Source organism: Oncorhynchus gorbuscha, linkage group LG10 (assembly GCF_021184085.1).
Source record: "Oncorhynchus gorbuscha isolate QuinsamMale2020 ecotype Even-year linkage group LG10, OgorEven_v1.0, whole genome shotgun sequence".
NCBI classification, from domain to species: Eukaryota; Metazoa; Chordata; class Actinopteri; order Salmoniformes; family Salmonidae; genus Oncorhynchus; species Oncorhynchus gorbuscha.
Window position 1 is genome coordinate 5,235,186 of NC_060182.1, and position 21,224 is coordinate 5,256,409.

At 43.9% G+C, this 21,224-nt stretch overlaps 1 protein-coding gene across 2 annotated transcripts in view; it reads left to right on the plus strand.

Moving 5' to 3' along the window:
* The first annotated feature begins 12,531 nt into the window (after positions 1–12,531).
* The window catches only part of LOC124045464 (ER membrane protein complex subunit 1-like), a 41,523-nt gene continuing 32,830 nt past the window's right edge, over positions 12,532–21,224 (plus strand). The window contains exons 1-8 of one of the 2 annotated variants that reach the window (XM_046364771.1): positions 12,532–12,748; positions 13,232–13,359; positions 13,487–13,552; positions 13,727–13,820; positions 13,955–14,083; positions 14,386–14,512; positions 14,868–15,023; positions 16,510–16,683. In XM_046364771.1, coding sequence (XP_046220727.1) covers positions 12,606–12,748; positions 13,232–13,359; positions 13,487–13,552; positions 13,727–13,820; positions 13,955–14,083; positions 14,386–14,512; positions 14,868–15,023; positions 16,510–16,683 — 1,017 coding nt within the window. In that variant the 5' untranslated portion in view covers positions 12,532–12,605. The remainder of the gene's footprint in view (positions 12,749–13,231; positions 13,360–13,486; positions 13,553–13,726; positions 13,821–13,954; positions 14,084–14,385; positions 14,513–14,867; positions 15,024–16,509; positions 16,684–21,224) is intronic. The other variant, XM_046364772.1, reaches the window with a different exon arrangement.

Consider the following 21,224-nt stretch of genomic DNA (forward strand, 5'->3'; position numbering starts at 1 on the left):
TCTCTCTCTCTCTTACCCACCATAGTGACCTCTATCTCTTACCCACCATAGTGACCTCTCTCTCTTACCCACCATAGTGACCTCTCTCTCTTACCCAGCATAGTGATCTCTCTCTCTATCTATCTCTCTCTTACCCACCATAGTGACCTCTCTCTCTCTCATACCCACCACAGTGACCTCTCTCTCGCATACCCACCATAGTGACCTCTCTCTCTTACCCACCATAGTGACCTCTCTCTCTTACCCAGCATAGTGATCTCTCTCTCTATCTATCTCTCTTTTACCCACCATAGTGACCTCTCTCTCTCTCTCTCTCTCTCTCATACCCACCACAGTGACTCTCTCTCTTACCCACCATAGTGACCTCTCTCTCTCTCTCTCTCTCTCTCTCTCTCTCTCTCTCTCTCTCTCTCTCTCTCTCTCTCTCTCTCTCTCTCTCTCTCTCTCTCTCATACCCACCATAGTGACCTCTCTCTCTCATACCCACCATAGTGACCTCTCTCTCTCATACCCACCATGGTGACCTCTCTCTCTCATACCCACCATAGTGACCTCTCTCTCATACCCACCATAGTGACCTCTCTCTCTCTCTCTCTCTCTCTCTCTCTCTCTCTCTCTCTCTCTCTCTCTCTCTCTCTCTCTCTCTCTCTCTCTCTCTCATACCCACCATAGTGACCTCTCTCTCTCATACCCACCATAGTGACCTCTCTCTCTCATACCCACCATGGTGACCTCTCTCTCCCATACCCACCATAGTGACCTCTCTCTCTCTCTCTCTCTCATACCCACCATAGTGACCTCTCTCTCTCTCTCTCTCTCTCTCTCTCTCTCTCTCTCTCTCTCTCTCTCTCTCTCTCTCTCTCTCTCTCTCTCTCTCTCATACCCACCATAGTGACCTCTCTCTCTCATACCCACCATAGTGACCTCTCTCTCTCATACCCACCATAGTGACCTCTCTCTCATACCCACCATAGTGACCTCTCTCTCATACCCACCATAGTGACCTCTCTCTCTCTCTCATACCCACCATAGTGACCCCTCTCTCTCTCTCATACCCACCATAGTGACCTCTCTCTCTCATACCCACCATAGTGACCTCTCTCTCTCATACCCACCGTAGTGACCTCTCTCTCTCTCTTACCCAGCATTGTGACCTCTCTCTCTCTCATACCCACCATAGTGACCTCTCTCTCTCTTACCCACCATAGTGACCTCTCTCTCTCATACCCACCATAGTGACCTCTCTCTCTCATACCCACCATAGTGACCTCTCTCTCTCTCGTACCCACCATAGTGACTCTCTCTCTTACCCACCATAGTGACCTCTCTCTCTCTCTCTCTCTTACCCACCATAGTGACCTCTCTCTCTCTTACCCAGCATAGTGATCTCTCTCTCTATCTATCTCTCTCTTACCCACCATAGTGACCTCTCTCTCTTACCCAGCATAGTGATCTCTCTCTCTATCTATCTCTCTCTTACCCACCATAGTGACCTCTCTCTCTCATACCCACCACAGTGACCTCTCTCTCGCATACCCACCATAGTGACCTCTCTCTCTTACCCAGCATAGTGATCTCTCTCTCTATCTATCTCTCTCTTACCCACCATAGTGACCTCTCTCTCTCTCATACCCACCACAGTGACCTCTCTCTCGCATACCCACCATAGTGACCTCTCTCTCTTACCCACCATAGTGACCTCTCTCTCTTACCCAGCATAGTGATCTCTCTCTCTCTATCTATCTCTCTCTTACCCACCATAGTGACCTCTCTCTCTCTCTCATACCCACCACAGTGACCTCTCTCTCGCATACCCACCATAGTGACCTCTCTCTCTCTCTCTCTCTCTCTTTCCCACCATAGTGACCTCTCTCTGTCTCTCTCTTACCCAGCATAGTGACCTCTCTCTCTCTCTTACCCAGTATAGTGACCTCTCTCTCTCTCATACCCACCATAGTGACCTCTCTCTCTCTTACCCACCATAGTGACCTCTCTCTCTCATACCCACCATAGTGACCTCTCTCTCTCATACCCACCGTAGTGACCTCTCTCTCTCTCTTACCCAGCATTGTGACCTCTCTCTCTCTCATACCCACCATAGTGACCTCTCTCTCTCATACCCACCATAGTGACCTCTCTCTCATACTCACCATAGTGACCTCTCTCTCTCTTACCCACCATAGTGACCTCTCTCTCTCTCTCTTACCCACCACAGTGACCTCTCTCTCTCTTACCCACTACAGTGACCTCTCTCTCTCTCTCTTACCCACCATAGTGACCTTTATCTCTTACCCACCATAGTGACCTCTCTCTCTTACCCACCATAGTGACCTCTCTCTCTTACCCAGCATAGTGATCTCTCTCTCTATCTATCTCTCTCTTACCCACCATAGTGACCTCTCTCTCTCTCATACCCACCACAGTGACCTCTCTCTCGCATACCCACCATAGTGACCTCTCTCTCTTACCCACCATAGTGACCTCTCTCTCTTACCCAGCATAGTGATCTCTCTCTCTATCTATCTCTCTCTTACCCACCATAGTGACCTCTCTCTCTCTCTCATACCCACCACAGTGACCTCTCTCTCTCATACCCACCATAGTGACCTCTCTCTCATACTCACCATAGTGACCTCTCTCTCTCTTACCCACCACAGTGACCTCTCTCTCTTACCCACTACAGTGACCTCTCTCTCTCTCTCTTACCCACCATAGTGACCTCTATCTCTTACCCACCATAGTGACCTCTCTCTCTTACCCACCATAGTGACCTCTCTCTCTTACCCAGCATAGTGATCTCTCTCTCTATCTATCTCTCTCTTACCCACCATAGTGACCTCTCTCTCTCTCATACCCACCACAGTGACCTCTCTCTCGCATACCCACCATAGTGACCTCTCTCTCTTACCCACCATAGTGACCTCTCTCTCTTACCCAGCATAGTGATCTCTCTCTCTATCTATCTCTCTTTTACCCACCATAGTGACCTCTCTCTCTCTCTCTCTCTCTCTCATACCCACCACAGTGACCTCTCTCTCTTACCCACCATAGTGACCTCTCTCTCTCTCTCTCTCTCTCTCTCTCTCTCTCTCTCTCTCTCTCTCTCTCTCTCTCTCTCTCTCTCGCATACCCACCATAGTGACCTCTCTCTCTTACCCACCATAGTGACCTCTCTCTCTTACCCAGCATAGTGATCTCTCTCTCTATCTATCTCTCTCTTACCCACCATAGTGACCTCTCTCTCTCATACCCACCACAGTGACCTCTCTCTCGCATACCCACCATAGTGACTCTCTCTCTCTCTCTCTTGCCCACCATAGTGACCTCTCTCTGTCTCTCTCTTACCCACCATAATGACCTCTCTCTCTCTCTCTCTCTCTCTCTCTCTCTCTCTCTCTCTCTCTCTCTCTCTCTCTCTCTCTCTCTCTCTCTCTCTCTCTCTCTCTCTCATACCCACCATAGTGACCCTCTCTCTGTCTCTCTCTTACCCAGCATAGTGACCTCTCTCTCTCTCTTACCCAGCATAGTGACCTCTCTCTCTCTCTTACCCAGCATTGTGACCTCTCCCCCTCTCTCATACCCACCATAGTGACCTCTCTCTCTCTCTTACCCACCATAGTGACCTCTCTCTCATACCCACCATAGTGACCTCTCTCTCATACCCACCATAGTGACCTCTCTCTCTCTCATACCCACCATAGTGACTCTCTCTCTTACCCGCCATAGTGACCTCTCTCTCTCTCTCTCTCTCTCATACCCACCATAGTGACCTCTCTCATACCCACCATAGTGACCTCTCTCTCATACCCACCATAGTGACCTCTCTCTCTCTCTCTCATACCCACCATAGTGACCTCTCTCTCTCATACCCACCATAGTGACCTCTCTCTCTCTCATACCCACCATAGTGACCTCTCTCTCTCATACCCACCATAGTGACCTCTCTCTCATACCCACCATAGTGACCCCTCTCTCTCTCTCATACCCACCATAGTGACCTCTCTCTCTCATACCCACCATAGTGACCTATCTCTCTCATACCCACCATAGTGACCTCTCTCTCTCATACCCACCATAGTGACCTCTCTCTCTCATACCCAGCATAGTGACCTCTCTCTCTCTCATACCCACCATAGTGACCTCTCTCTCTCATACCCAGCATTGTGACCTCTCTCTCTCTCTTACCCACCATAGTGATCTCTCTCTCATACCCAGCATTGTGACCTCTCTCTCTCATACCCAGCATTGTGACCTCTCTCTCTCTTACCCACCATAGTGACCTCTTTCTCTCTCTCTCTTACCCAGCATTGTGACCTCTCTCTCTCTCTCTTACCCACCATAGTGACCTCTCTCTTTCTCTCTTACCCAGCATAGTGACCTCTCTCTCTCTCTTACTCACCACAGTGACCTCTCTCTCTATTGCCCACCATAGTGACCTCTCTCTCTCTTACCCACCATAGTGATCTCTCTCTCTCTCTTACCCACCATAGTGACCTCTCTCTCTCTTACCCACCACAGTGACCTCTCTCTCTTACCCACCATAGTGACCCCCCTCTCTCTCTTACCCACCATAGTGACCTCTCTCTCTCTTACTCACCACAGTGACCTCTCTCTCTCTCTCTCTCTTACGCACCATAGTGACCTCTCTCTCTCTCTTACCCACCATAGTGACCTCTCTCTCTCTTACCCACCATAGTGACCTCTCTCTCTCTCTTACCCAGCATTGTGACCTCTCTCTCTCTCTCTTACCCAGCATTGTGACCTCTCTCTGTCTCTCCTGGTCAACACTGAGGGGACTGGCTTGTCCCAGTTCTGTTTGCATCCATTTGGCCTGACAATGACTCTAAGAGCAACACAAACCGATCTGGAACCAGGCAGTATGTACCTGTATAGCAGACGATGAAATACTTGGTAACCTAGAGTAGTGTTGCACAGTACCTGGGTGCTCCCTCCGTCTAAAGCCACTCTAACAAGACATAGGTGCACCAATCAGGACCCTCTAAACCTACACTTGGACCACTTCAAGGCATGCTGCCGGATTATTTTATTTGAATTATAAAACTCTTACCTTGCAGGTCTTGATATCCTTCTTTAAAACTATCCCAAAGTTCAGTTGAGTTGTGAGCGCTTCACTTTATATTATCAACAGCTCTCCTCGTGTGCTCCAAGCAGCACCGAGACACCCTCTCTCTGTTTGGCTGAGGAGGTCACCTTGTCCTCTCCTCCTTCCTCGACCCCTACACCTTTCTTGACCTTTTGGTAGGGCTTTTGGCTTGCTCTCTCCAAGGGAGGGAGGGAGGGTTGGATGGAGGGAGGAAGGAAGGAAGGAAGTAAGGGAGGGTAGGGATTCTTGGCTTGCTCTCTCCAAGGGAGGGAGGGAGGGAGGGAGGGAGGGAGGGAGGGAGGAGGGAGGGAGGGAGGGAGGGAGGGAGGGAGGGAGGGAGGGAGGGAGGGAGGGGGAGGGGGAGTAATGTTTAAAGACATCCCCCTCTCTCTTTCTGTAGCAACAATAAAGACAGAAAGGAGAAAGCCAGAGCTAGCTAGTTGTGAGATGGGTTAAAGTTCAACAGGAAGTTAACATAGCTAAGGAAGATGGAAATATTTATGGACATGACGTCAAAATGTACAAGTGTTTATCTATATGGCTGAGAGTCAGCACCTTGGTCACGTAGTCATCTAGACTTTGTTATTACTCTAGGCATGTGACCCTCATTGAAAAGGTGAGAGAGCGAGCGAGGAAACATAGAGAGAGGTAGGTGGGCAGAGCAGGAGAGCAGGTTTTCTGAGCATCCGTTCTGTTCTCTCTCTCTCTCTCTCTCTCTCTCTCTCTCTCTCTCTCTCTCTCTCTCTCTCTCTCTCTCTCTCTCTCTCTCTCTCTCTCTCTCTCTCTCTCTCTCTCTCTGTCCCTCTCTCTCTCTCTCTCTCTCTCTCTGTCCCTCTCTCTCTCTCTCTCTCTCTCTCTCTCTCTCTCTCTCTCTCTCTCTCTCTCTCTCTCTCTCTCTGTCCCTCTCTCTCTCTCCCCTCTCTCTCTCCCTCTCTCTCTCTCCTCTCTCTCTCTGTCCCTCTCTCTCTCTCTCTCTCTCTCTCTGTCCCTCTCTCTCTCTCTCTCTCTCTCTCTCTCTCTCTCTCTCTCTCTCTCTCTCTCTCTCTCTCTCTCTCTCTCTCTCTCTCTCTCTCTCTCTCTCTCTCTCTCTCTCTCTCTCTCTCTTCCCACTGTCTCCAGATTTATATAAGCCCCGGACAGAAAACATAGGACCCATAGGCATCCCCCAGTAAACCTGAATTAATGAATAAATAGTCTCCCTCGGCAGGCAGGCTGGTTGCTTCCCAGGGGATTTCCGAGACAAATTAATGAACAAACCTGTTTTTTCAGTCCTTAGACCTCCTTCAGTAGTCTGAGATGTATTCAGTAGTCCTGAGATGTATTCAGTAGTCCTGAGATGTATTCAGTAGTCTGAGATGTATTCAGTAGTCCTGAGATGTATTCAGTAGTCCTGAGATGTATTCAGTAGTCTGAGTGAGGTGTTGATGAGGACGTAGTAACTCTGTAAGGAGGAAGTAGCCTGAGATGTATTCAGTAGTCTGAGATGTATTCAGTAGTCCTGAGATGTATTCAGTAGCCTGAGATGTATTCAGTAGTCATGAGATGTATTCAGTAGTCCTGAGATGTATTCAGTAGCCTGAGATGTATTCAGTAGTCATGAGATGTATTCAGTAGCCTGAGATGTATTCAGTAGTCATGAGATGTATTCAGTAGTCCTGAGATGTATTCAGTAGTCCTGAGATGTATTCAGTAGCCTGAGATGTATTCAGTAGCCTGAGATGTATTCAGTAGTCCTGAGATGTATTCAGTAGCCTGAGATGTATTCAGTAGTCATGAGATGTATTCAGTAGTCCTGAGATGTATTCAGTAGTCCTGAGATGTATTCAGTAGCCTGAGATGTATTCAGTAGTCCTGAGATGTATTCAGTAGCCTGAGATGTATTCAGTAGTCCTGAGATGTATTCAGTAGTCCTGAGATGTATTCAGTAGTCCTGAGATGTATTCAGTAGTCCTGAGATGTATTCAGTAGTCCTGAGATGTATTCAGTAGTCCTGAGATGTATTCAGTAGTCCTGAGGTGTATTCAGTAGCCTGAGATGTATTCAGTAGCCTGAGATGTATTCAGTTGTCCTGAGATGTATTCAGTAGTCCTGAGATGTATTCAGTAGTCATGAGATGTATTCAGTAGCCTGAGATGTATTCAGTAGCCTGAGATGTATTCAGTAGTCCTGAGATGTATTCAGTAGTCCTGAGATGTATTCAGTAGTCCTGAGATGTATTCAGTAGTCCTGAGATGTATTCAGTAGTCCTGAGATGTATTCAGTAGTCCTGAGATATATTCAGTAGTCTGAGTGTGGTGTATACCAAATCATGTCTGTCTAAAAAGAGACAACGTGAACAATGTTTTACATAGTGAATAATGTATGAAATGTTTATTCATGTTTTAATGGCAGTTTATAAACTATATCTAGACTTTCTAATCTAACTGGAGGTTGAGATGTTCCTCTGTAAAACTACAGTTTTATCACTTTGATGCTACCAAACAAGAGACCACCTGGGTTCTTATCCCAAACCTGTCAGTTGTTGTCTCTTGATGCTTCCCAAACCCCCAAAATGTAGTGTATCACTGCATGAGCTGTTGATGGTTTGATTGAAGCCATCCTGGCCTGGGAAAGCTTGAGGCACTCGGTAGCCATTCTGATTCTGGTCTCACTGACCTTGAGATAATATATTAAAGATGGCCTGTTGGATGAATCCCCTAGACACTGGGCCTGGGTCACCATAGCAACAGAGGAAGAGGGACCGTCCCCTAGACACTGGGCCTGGGTCACCATAGCAACAGAGGAAGAGGGACCGTCCCCTAGACACTGGGCCTGGGTCACCATGGCAACAGAGGAAGAGGGACCGTCCCCTAGACACTGGGCCTGGGTCACCACGGCAACAGAGGAAGAGGGACCGTCCCCTAGACACTGGGCCTGGGTCACCATAGCAACAGAGGAAGAGGGACCGTCCCCTAGACACTGGGCCTGGGTCACCATAGCAACAGAGGAAGAGGGACCGTCCCCTAGACACTGGGCCTGGGTCACCATAGCAACAGAGGAAGAGGGACCGTCCCCTAGACACTGGGCCTGGGTCACCATAGCAACAGAGGAAGAGGGACCGTCCCCTAGACACTGGGCCTGGGTCACCACAGCAACAGAGGAAGAGGGACCGTCCCCTAGACACTGGGCCTGGGTCACCACGGCAACAGAGGAAGAGGGACCGTCCCCTAGACACTGGGCCTGGGTCACCACAGCAACAGAGGAAGAGGGACTGAGATGAGATTCTCATCTTCTCATTGGTATACTGGGGTAGCGGGTAGGGTGTTGACGAGGTGACTGGCTGACTGGGTGGAGGGGTGAACAGGTGACTGGCTGACTGACATCCCAAATACCATTCTATTCCATAGGGCCCTGCTCAAAGCTAGTGCACTAAATAGGGAATAGGGTGCCAGCCCTGCTCAAAGCTAGTGCACTAAATAGGGAATAGGGTGCCAGCCCTGCTCAAAGCTAGTGCACTAAATAGGGAATAGGTGCCAGCCCTGCTCAAAGCTAGTGCACTAAATAGGGAATAGGGTGCCAGCCCTGCTCAAAGCTAGTGCACTAAATAGGGAATAGGGTGCCAGCCCTGCTCAAAGCTAGTGCACTAAATAGGGAATAGGGTGCCAGCCCTGCTCAAAGCTAGTGCACTAAATAGGGAATAGGGTGCCAGCCCTGCTCAAAGCTAGTGCACTAAATAGGGAATAGGGTGCCAGCCCTGCTCAAAGCTAGTGCACTAAATAGGGAATAGGGTGCCAGCCCTGCTCAAAGCTAGTGCACTAAATAGGGAATAGGGTGCCAGCCCTGCTCAAAGCTAGTGCACTAAATAGGAATAGGGTGCCAGCCCTGCTCAAAGCTAGTGCACTAAATAGGGAATAGGGTGCCAGCCCTGCTCAAAGCTAGTGCACTAAATAGGGAATAGGGTGCCAGCCCTGCTCAAAGCTAGTGCACTAAATAGGGAATAGGGTGCCAGCCCTGCTCAAAGCTAGTGCACTAAATAGGGAATAGGGTGTCGTTTGGGGGAAATCCACAACACACAGAGATACCTGTAATTAATATCATTATTAACCGTGACTACTTCTATATTGAATGATGCCTCAAGGATTGCCAATGGAAACACATTTAAGTCTAACTTGAGTTTCCAACAACCACAGAGAGCTATGTGTCTGTTAGTTGTCACGCCTTCGTTGGTTACAGTATCTAACATATCGGACGAGCCAGGAAACCCATTGGTTCCTTCATCCCCACACCCCCTCCACTCTGAGAGACGATGACTCTGCTGCCCTCCTTTGGCCAGAGACATTCACTACAGGCCAGGGTTAGGGAACAGTCACTTGTTGATTTTTTGTTGTTGTTAACTTTAATTAACTAGGCAAGTCAGTTAAGAACAAAATCTTATTTACAATGACAGTCGACAACCGGCCAAACCCGGACGACGCTGGGCCAAATATGCACCGCGGTATGGGAGGTAATCACGGCCAGATGTGATACAGCCTGGATTCAAACCAGGGACTGCAGTGACACTTCTTGCATTGAGATGCAGTGTCTTAGACCACTGCGCTACTCAGGAGCCCTGTGGGGATGGGGATATTCTTAGCCTGTGAAGAACCCTTCACAGAGGGTTATAGGAAGAACCCTTCACAGAGTGGTTATAGGAAGAACCCTTCACAGAGGGTTTATAGCCTTCACAGAGGGTTTATAGGAAGAACCCTTCACAGTGGGTTTATAGGAAGAACCCTTCACAGAGGGGTTATAGGAAGAACCCTTCACAGAGGGTTTATAGCCTTCACAGAGGGTTTATAGGAAGAACCCTTCACAGAGGGTTATAGGAAGAACCCTTCACAGAGGGTTTATAGGAAGAACACTTCACAGAGGGTTTATAGCCTTCACAGAGGGGTTATAGGAAGAACCCTTCACAGAGGGTTTATAGGAAGAACCCTTCACAGAGGGGTTATAGGAAGAACCCTTCACAGAGGGGTTATAGGAAGAACCCTTCACAGAGGGTTTATAGGAAGAACCCTTCACAGAGGGTTTATAGGAAGAACCCTTCACAGATGGTTTACAGGAAGAACCCTTCACAGAGGGTTTATAGCCTTCACAGAGGGTTTATAGGAAGAACCCTTCACAGAGGGGTTATAGGAAGAACCCTTCACAGAGGGTTTATAGGAAGAACCCTTCACAGATGGTTTACAGGAAGAACCCTTCACAGAGGGTTTATAGGAAGAACCCTTCACAGAGGGGTTATAGGAAGAACCCTTCATAGAGGGTTATAGGAAGAACCCTTCACAGAGGGTTTATAGGAAGAACCCTTCATAGAGGGGTTATAGGAAGAACCCTTCACAGAGGGTTTATAGCCTTCACAGAGGGGTTATAGGAAGAACCCTTCACAGAGGGTTTATAGCCTTCACAGAGGGGTTATTCGAAGAACCCTTCATAGAGGGGTTATAGCCTTCACAGAGGGGTTATAGGAAGAACCCTTCACAGAGGGTTATAGGAAGAACCCTTCACAGAGGGTTATAGGAAGAACCCTTCACAGAGGGTTTATAGCCTTCACAGAGGGGTTATAGGAAGAACCCTTCACAGAGGGTTTATAGGAAGAACCCTTCACAGAGAGTTTATAGGAAGAACCTTCACATGGGGTTCTAGACAGAACGTTTCACAGATAAAAAGGGTTCTTAGTAGTACTTCTGTAGCTCAGTTGGTAGAGCATGGCGCTTGTAACGCCAGGGTAGTGGGTTCGATCCCCGGGACCACCCATATGTAGAATGTATGCACACATGACTGTAAGTCGCTTTGGATAAAAGTGTCTGCTAAATGGCATATATTAGTACCATTTTGGAGGGTTCTATGAAGAACCTTAAGAGGATAAAAGGGTTCTTGGTAGAACCCTTCATAGAGGGTTCTAAGCATAACCATTCCCAGATTGTGCTAAGAATAACCCTCTATGTAGGGTTTTTCATAGAAGCTGGGTAGTTGACATTAAGGTGTGAAAAGCCCTTGCCCACCGGGCAGCCATTTTTAGTAGCCATTTTCACCTACAGACAATTCAGAGACCAGCAGGACCAGACTACTGGAATTCTTTGCATTTTGGTAATCAGTTAAAACAATTAAAAATAATGAACCTGTCCAATGGGGCAACCACAGAGCAGGCTCAATTTGCACGACTGCTCAGGCCACTTACCCCGGGCAATAGGACTACTTGGGTTAAATGCAGGAAGACACTTTTCAGTTGAATGCATTCAGCTGTACAACTAATCGGTATCCCCCTTCCCTTGATGTAAATCCCCTTTATGCACCTCCAGCACAGTTACAGTAATACTATCACTTATAGTAGTAATACTATCACTTATAGTAGTAATACTATTACTTATAGTAGTACTACTATCACTTATAGTAGTAATACTATCACTTATAGTAGTAATACTATCACTTATAGTAGTAATACTATTACTTATAGTAGTAATACTATCACTTATAGTAGTAATACTATCACTTATAGTAGTAATACTATCACTTATAGTAGTAATACTATTACTTATAGTAGTAATACTATCACTTATAGTTGTAATACTATCACTTATAGTAGTAATACTATTACTTATAGTAGTAATACTATCACTTATAGTAGTAATACTATTACTTATAGTGGTAATACTATCACTTATAGTAGTAATACTGTACCACTTGACCTGGTTCAAATAGTTTACAAATATTTGTTCAAATACTTTGAGCGTTTTCTCGAGTCTGATGGGTGGGTTTTACAGTTTTGGGACTTTTCTATTGGCTTATTAAGCCAGGCAAGTTCAACCCGGGCACATATTTAAATGAAGTATTTTAAACTCAGGTCTGAATACCATGAAAGATAGGCTACAATATAAGTTATATTAAATTATGAAAATACCACTGACTTACTCTCCTGACAGACAGACAGACAGACAGACAGACAGACAGACAGACAGACAGACAGACAGACAGACAGACAGACAGACAGACAGACAGACAGACAGACAGACAGACAGACAGACAGACAGACAGACAGACAGACGACCAGACAGACAGACAGACAGACAGACAGACAGACAGACAGACAGACAGACAGACAGACAGACAGACAGACAGACAGACAGACAGACAGACAGACAGTGTGTGTGTGGTGGTTGGTTTCAGTGCCAATAGTCCTCTCACCATCACAATCCAGCACGGTAGAAGGCGGTAATGCACCTTTATATGTTAGTTTTACACATCGCCAAATAAAACGAAGAAGAAAATCAACCCGGAAGGGATTATTTCATGGGTTATCAGAGACGGAAGAGAAAGTGAGACACCCCACTCCCTATTTTATTCTGCTTACATTTACAGCCAATGAAATAAGCAGACCAGACCCAGCAGCTATTGCATTGGTGTCCATGGGAGAACCACCCCCTTTAAGCAGATCGGAACTGACCATTTTGTTTTCAATGGTTAACGGCCTGAGTGAATCATCTTTATGCATCCACCATCTTTGGTCGTTACCTTCACTAAGAAGTCATCTGTTAAAATGGCTAAACTAACGTCTTTATTCGTCATCTTATTGTCTTTTTTTCGTATTAGTGAAGCTGTTTTCGAAGATCAAGTTGGAAAATTTGATTGGTATGTTAAGCTAGCTATTTTTACAATTGAGGAATGTCTATTGATTGTGCTATATGCAGCTAGTGAACGTAAAAGCTAATGCTATGTGCTAACCGTTGACAGCGTCAGATGTGATTGATGATCTTAAGACACAGGCGACACAGACAGTAGATCTCCCCCGGGGTTGGAGTCACTCAATAGTTAGCCCTGTCATGTCTGCACCCGTCTCTTGTTTGACCATAAATGTTAGTCATTCACGAATGTAAATGTATCTTTCAGATCGCTTCTTTTAATGGGGGTTTAGGATCAATGGGGGAAGGAGACCCGTTTACCTCCAGATTTGTCCCACTTGCTCCTTCTTGTGATATATGATACTGTCTCTAAATGCCACACTAATGATTATGTGCATTAGCGATTGATTAACTAAAGTAAAAAAAAAAAATAGCTTGCTATATTTCAACAAGAATGCTTGACTGTTAAAAACAAAGGTTTTTGTGGTTCCAGGAGACAGCAGTATGTGGGGAAGACCCTCTTTGCCCACTTTGAGGCGAATACACAGTCGTCCAAAAAGCTGTTCGTCGCCACCGACAAGAATATCTTTGCCTCTTTCAACTCCAGGACTGGAGATCTCCGTGAGTATTTGTAATTCACATTACAATACGAATGGGTTTATAGCTTTTCTCTTTGACTCTGAAATCTGTGATAAAAACGATTTTAGAGTTGCATAGAGTTAAATATTTTTCGTTCTGACTTTTACAGTTTGGAGACACGTGGACAAGACTGGACCAGAGGGAACCATAGACATACTTCTGCTGCATGGACAAGGTGACTACAGCCTTTTCAAAGTTTGTTGTAAACCTGCCTAGTTTCTTGGCCTAGCCAACATAACCGTGTTGTACAGAGTCAAAGCATTGGCTTTTATCTAGGCCTAAGTTCATTTTAAGATCCTGCCTTCATCTTTCACAGCGGATATCTGAATGTTTTTCACATCTTCTCTAGATGCTCTGATGGTGGTTGGAGATGGTCGTTTGCTCCGTTCCTGGGACACAAACATTGGTGGGCTGAACTGGGAGGCCGTGCTGGATACTGGCAGGTGTGTCTTCGTGTGCAGATTTACCTGTTTCTCATTATCTGCAATTTTTATATCTGAGAGACACTCTCAATAGAAATGGACATAATTGATTTTTAGAGATTTCGAACTGCTCATAATGTCTCTCTCTATTTCAGCTTCCAGGCTGCGTGTTTTGTGGCCATACAGGACACCGTAAAGCTTGTGTCAGTGCTAAAGAAAGCAGCCATCTCTCTCCACTACTTATCCAATGGACACCAGAAATGGGTGGAGAACCTGCCTGACAGGTAGGTACAGTAGGACACTGGTGCTGTCTGGGGCCAGACATGGGTTCAAATGGTGTTTGTTTTTATTTCAAATGATTTAGTTGCACTTGGTGACGCTTACCTGACGCAATGGAGCCAATCAAATGTAGCCAAAAGTGCAAGCCCTGCCCATCTGGCAATCCATAAAGGCTCAATCAAACACTCAAAGTATCTAAAAATATTTCAAATAGTATTTGAACCCAGTCTACAGCACGTAGGTAATTTGCATTTAATTTCAGGACTGTTGTAAAACTGATCTACTAAGTATTTTCTGTATCCCACAGTGATGCAGTCCAGTACCAGGCAGTGTACTCTGGGGGAGAAGAGGAGGTCTATGTGTTGGGGGTGGTTCCTAACTCTCACCTCACTATCATAGCCTACAGCCTAGAGGACGGAGAGATCATCAAGCAGGTCACTACTCTAGCACTGTCATCAAACCTTCATTGGCAACCATTTTAAAATTCATGAAGGTATCAGGAAAGGGCCTGTTTTCCAGAGCCAGATTAAGCCTAGTCCAGATTTTAAAATAAATAAATAAAACATCTCCTTTTGAGCATGCTTTTTCAGTCCAGGAGGAAATGGAATCTGTGTCTGGGAAACCAGCCCAAAGGGTTACTCCTCTGTCAGCATCTACACTGTGTCTGGGAAACCAGCCCAAACGGTTACTCCTCTGTCAGCGTCTACACTGTGTCGGTTGGTCCACTGTAAGCCTGTACACACATGTCCTGTCTCTAACCCAGTGATTCCTGTCTGTCGTTGTCCTCAGAGATCAGTCGAAGCCTCATGGCTCTCCAGTGTTGAGTCCAGCTGTGTGGTGATTGGTCAGGGGGTGCTGATGTGTGTGGATCCCGCCACTCTCGCCCTCTACACCCTCCCGATACAGGCTGAGGAGACTCCAGAGTTCAGCCAGATCCTACTACAGGTACTGTACCTGTCTCCCACCGCCACAACCGTATCGTTCAGTGAGCCAGTGCTTGATGGCAACAGATATGTTTGCAGCTGATCTTATCGAATAAGAGTATAAATTATTTGTAATGAGTTTGAATAAGAGTCGGTATTCAATAACAAGGATAGGAATCAAAGGTGAAATAGGATCGGATTGGATTTCAGATCTATCTATCGACCTATAGATAGATGATCCGATGATAATGGACCGCGAGCGACATAGATGATCCTATGATTATATATACATGATAATGGACCTGTATATTTTCAAATAACTGTCCCTTTTCTAGCCTGCAAGTCGATTTTCGACAAACAAATCGGTCTTAAAAAATAAAAAATCTGAGCAGCCCTCCTTTAAATGTCAAAATCCCAATGTGTCTCGAGCCAAAAAGTTTGCCTGCCGATCTTAAGGTTCAGTCATGGCATCTGTTTTTGCTTTAACTTCTGTGATTCTTAAAGGAATATTAAAGGTTATTTTTCATGATTATATATATTTTTTAATTAGTCCATTTGTTAAAACATTCCCAAAAATGTTTTTGCGTGTCAAGTTTTCAAGATGTTGGACTTTCAAGATACAACGTGTCAGTTGACACCTCATGATGACTCCTATGATGCAAAACACTTCCTGATGAAGAGGCAAGTGACACTGTGCATCTTGAAAGTCCCAACGTCTTGAACTTGACTGCTGCCGAATGTATCAACAGTGGACTACACCGTCTCACGCTCAAATGGCAACTTTCATCCCTCTACCATTTGTAAAAAAATAAATAATAATAATGTTTGCTCATCTGCCTAAAACAAATTCCTAGTTTTGAAAATCACTCTGTTCTCGGTAGCTATGACGCACTGGCTACTACGGCAACGCATGCTCCAGCTAGCAGCCCTAGCGCTAGCTAGTTTGAACGGTCGTACGCTAGCTAGTTTGAACGGTCGTACGCTAGCTAGTTTGCTAGCTTGTTGTTGAAGTTGTACGGAACCAAAGTTGTGGGACTGTTGTCAGTCAGATACATGCTGATTTCTGACAACTGGCTCTGTGTCTCGCTACTCTGGAACATTTGGGCAACGTGATGACATCACAGAGAGGAGTCAGCTGTAGAACTCGGCGCACCAATCACAGCAGAACAGAATGAAAACTCATTTGGGAATTAGCGAGAACTTCACTGCACGAGCTAGCATGTGTATTCAGCATGGAGTGTGTGAACTGGCGTTGTTGGCATCCCTGCCTTTTAGTTTCATATGGGTTGATTTTTGAGACTGGTTCAGCTAGCGAGCAGACGCTAGCTAATGTTAACGTGTTAGCAAATTTCCATTGTTTTTGAGTGGATTTTTTTTCCTTTTCAATCCTGTGAATACCTTGTGGATTAATTATCCCATTGATGCTATTGCTTGATGAGTGGAAACGAATGACCAATGTCTTTCTGTTGCTTCCTTTCCTACTCTCTTCCCCCCCCCCCCCCCCCCAGTCTCTGGATCTGGAGGTGTCCCCAGGCTTCCAGCCCGTCCTGGTGTCCAGCCAGCCCCACCCGGCCCGCTCCCCCCTCTCAGAGTTCTTTCTCCAGCTCGGACCAGACCACCACGTCCTGCTACAGCTCAATGCTGATGGATACACCATCGTCCCACTCAGAGACTTCCAGCCGGTACACATCCATTCATTCATTCATTTTTGTTTATTCAATATAGTTGAATTCAATAAACGTAATTAATCCCAGACAGGCAATCATTAATGTCACTGACTGTTGTTATACCATACAGTAAACCGTATCTACCTAAATACAGTAAACTGTATCTACCTAAATACAGTAAACCGTATCTACCTAAATACAGTAAACCATGTCTACCTATATACAGTATCTACCTATATACAGTAAACCGTATCTACCTAAATACAGTATCTACCTAAATACAGTAAACCGTATCTACCTATATACAGTATCTACCTATATACAGTAAACCGTATCTACCTAAATACAGTATCTACCTAAATACAGTAAACCGTATCTACCTATATACAGTAAACCGTATCTACCTATATACAGTAAACCGTATCTACCTAAATACAGTATCTACCTAAATACAGTAAACCGTATCTACCTATATACAGTATCTACCTAAATACAGTAAACCGTATCTACCTATATACAGTATCTACCTATATACAGTAAAGCGTATCTACCTAAATACAGTAAACCGTATCTACCTAAATACAGTAAACCGTATCTACCTAAATACAGTAAACCGTATCTACCTAAATACAGTAAACCGTATCTACCTAAATACAGTAAACCGTATCTACCTAAATACAGTAAACCGTATCTACCTAAATACAGTAAACCGTATCTACCTAAATACAGTAAACCGTATCTACCTAAATACAGTAAACCGTATCTACCTAAATACAGTAAACCGTATCTACCTAAATACAGTAAACCGTATCTACCTAAATACAGTAAACCGTATCTACCTAAATACAGTAAACCGTATCTACCTAAATACAGTAAACCGTATCTACCTAAATACAGTAAACCGTATCTACCTAAATACAGTAAACCGTATCTACCTAAATACAGTAAACCGTGGCTACCTATATACAGTAAACCGTGGCTACCTATATACAGTAAACCGTGGCTACCTATATACAGTAAACCGTGGCTACCTATATACAGTAAACCGTGGCTACCTATATACAGTAAACCGTGGCTACCTATATACAGTAAACCGTGGCTACCTATATACAGTAAACCGTGGCTACCTATATACAGTAAACCGTGGCTACCTATATACAGTAAACCGTGGCTACCTAAATACAGTAAACCGTGGCTACCTAAATACAGTAAACCGTGGCTACCTAAATACAGTAAACCGTGGCTACCTAAATACAGTAAACCGTGGCTACCTAAATACAGTAAACCGTGGCTACCTAAATACAGTAAACCGTGGCTACCTAAATACAGTAAACCGTGGCTACCTAAATACAGTAAACCGTGGCTACCTAAATACAGTAAACCGTGGCTACCTAAATACAGTAAACCGTGGCTACCTAAATACAGTAAACCGTGGCTACCTAAATACAGTAAACCGTGTCTACCTAAATACAGTAAACCGTGTCTACCTAAATACAGTAAACCGTATCTACCTAAATACAGTAAACCGTATCTACCTAAATACAGTAAACCGTATCTACCTAAATACAGTAAACCGTATCTACCTAAATACAGTAAACCGTATCTACCTAAATACAGTAAACCGTATCTACCTAAATACAGTAAACCGTATCTACCTAAATACAGTAAACCGTATCTACCTAAATACAGTAAACCGTATCTACCTAAATACAGTAAACCGTATCTACCTAAATACAGTAAACCGTATCTACCTAAATACAGTAAACCGTATCTACCTAAATACAGTAAACCGTATCTACCTAAATACAGTAAACCGTGGCTACCTATATACAGTAAACCGTGGCTACCTATATACAGTAAACCGTGGCTACCTATATACAGTAAACCGTGGCTACCTATATACAGTAAACCGTGGCTACCTATATACAGTAAACCGTGGCTACCTATATACAGTAAACCGTGGCTACCTATATACAGTAAACCGTGGCTACCTATATACAGTAAACCGTGGCTACCTAAATACAGTAAACCGTGGCTACCTAAATACAGTAAACCGTGGCTACCTAAATACAGTAAACCGTGGCTACCTAAATACAGTAAACCGTGGCTACCTAAATACAGTAAACCGTGGCTACCTAAATACAGTAAACCGTGGCTACCTAAATACAGTAAACCGTGGCTACCTAAATACAGTAAACCGTGGCTACCTAAATACAGTAAACCGTGGCTACCTAAATACAGTAAACCGTGGCTACCTAAATACAGTAAACCGTGTCTACCTAAATACAGTAAACCGTGTCTACCTAAATACAGTAAACCGTGTCTACCTAAATACAGTAAACCGTGTCTACCTAAATACAGTAAACCGTGTCTACCTAAATACAGTAAACCGTGTCTACCTATATACAGTAAACTGTGTCTACCTATATACAGTAAACTGTGTCTACCTATATACAGTACACTGTGTCTACCTATATACAGTAAACCGTGTCTACCTATATACAGTAAACCGTGTCTACCTATATACAGTAAACTGTATCTACCTAAATACAGTAAACCATGTCTACCTATATACAGTATCTACCTAAATACAGTAAACCGTATCTACCTAAATACAGTATCTACCTAAATACAGTAAACCGTATCTACCTATATACAGTATCTACCTAAATACAGTAAACCGTATCTACCTAAATACAGTATCTACCTAAATACAGTAAACCGTATCTACCTATATACAGTATCTACCTAAATACAGTAAACCGTATCTACCTAAATACAGTAAACCGTATCTACCTAAATACAGTAAACCGTATCTACCTAAATACAGTAAACCGTGTCTACCTGTATACAGTAAACCGTGTCTACCTGTATACAGTAAACCGTGTCTACCTGTATACAGTAAACCATGTCTACCTGTATACAGTAAACCATGTCTACCTGTATACAGTAAACCATGTCTACCTGTATACCGTAAACCATGTCTACCTGTATACAGTAAACCATGTCTACCTGTATACCGTAAACCATGTCTACCTGTATACCGTAAACCATGTCTACCTAAATACAGTAAACCATGTCTACCTAAATACAGTAAACCATGTCTACCTAAATACAGTAAACCATGTCTACCTAAATACAGTAAACCATGTCTACCTAAATACAGTAAACCATGTCTACCTAAATACAGTAAACCATGTCTACCTAAATACAGTAAACCATGTCTACCTAAATACAGTAAACCATGTCTACCTAAATACAGTAAACCATGTCTACCTATATACAGTAAACCATGTCTACCTATATACAGTAAACCATGTCTACCTATATACAGTAAACCATGTCTACCTATATACAGTAAACCATGTCTACCTATATACAGTAAACCATGTCTACCTATATACAGTAAACCATGTCTACCTATATACAGTAAACCATGTCTACCTATATACAGTAAACCATGTCTACCTATATACAGTAAACCATGTCTACCTATATACAGTAAACCATGTCTACCTATATACAGTAAACCATGTCTACCTATATACAGTAAACCATGTCTACCTATATACAGTAAACCATGTCTACCTATATACAGTAAACCATGTCTACCTATATACAGTAAACCATGTCTACCTATATACAGTAAACCATGTCTACCTATATACAGTAAACCATGTCTACCTATATACAGTAAACCATGTCTACCTATATACAGTAAACCATGTCTACCTATATACAGTAAACCATGTCTACCTATATACAGTAAACCATGTCTACCTATATACAGTAAACCATGTCTACCTATATACAGTAAACCATGTCTACCTATATACAGTAAACCAAGTCTACCTATATACAGTAAACCATGTCTACCTATATACAGTAAACCATGTCTACCTATATACAGTAAACCATGTCTACCTATATACAGTAAACCATGTCTACCTATATACAGTAAACCATGTCTACCTAAATACAGTAAACCATGTCTACCTATATACAGTAAACCATGTCTACCTATATACAGTAAACCATGTCTACCTATATACAGTAAACCATGTCTACCTAAATACAGTAAACCATGTCTACCTAAATACAGTAAACCATGTCTACCTAAATACAGTAAACCATGTCTACCTATATACAGTATCTACCTATATACAGTAAACCATGTCTACCTATATACAGTAAACCATGTCTACCTATATACAGTATCTACCTAAATACAGTAAACCATGTCTACCTATATACAATAAACCATATCTACCTATATACAGTAAACCATGTCTACCTATATACAGTAAACCATGTCTACCTATATACAGTAAACCATGTCTACCTATATACAGTAAACCATGTCTACCTATATACAGTAAACCATGTCTACCTATATACAGTAAGCCATGTCTACCTATATACAGTAAGCCATGTCTACCTATATACAGTAAGCCATGTCTACCTAAATACAGTAAGCCATGTCTACCTAAATACAGTAAACCATGTCTACCTAAATACAGTAAACCATGTCTACCTAAATACAGTAAACCATGTCT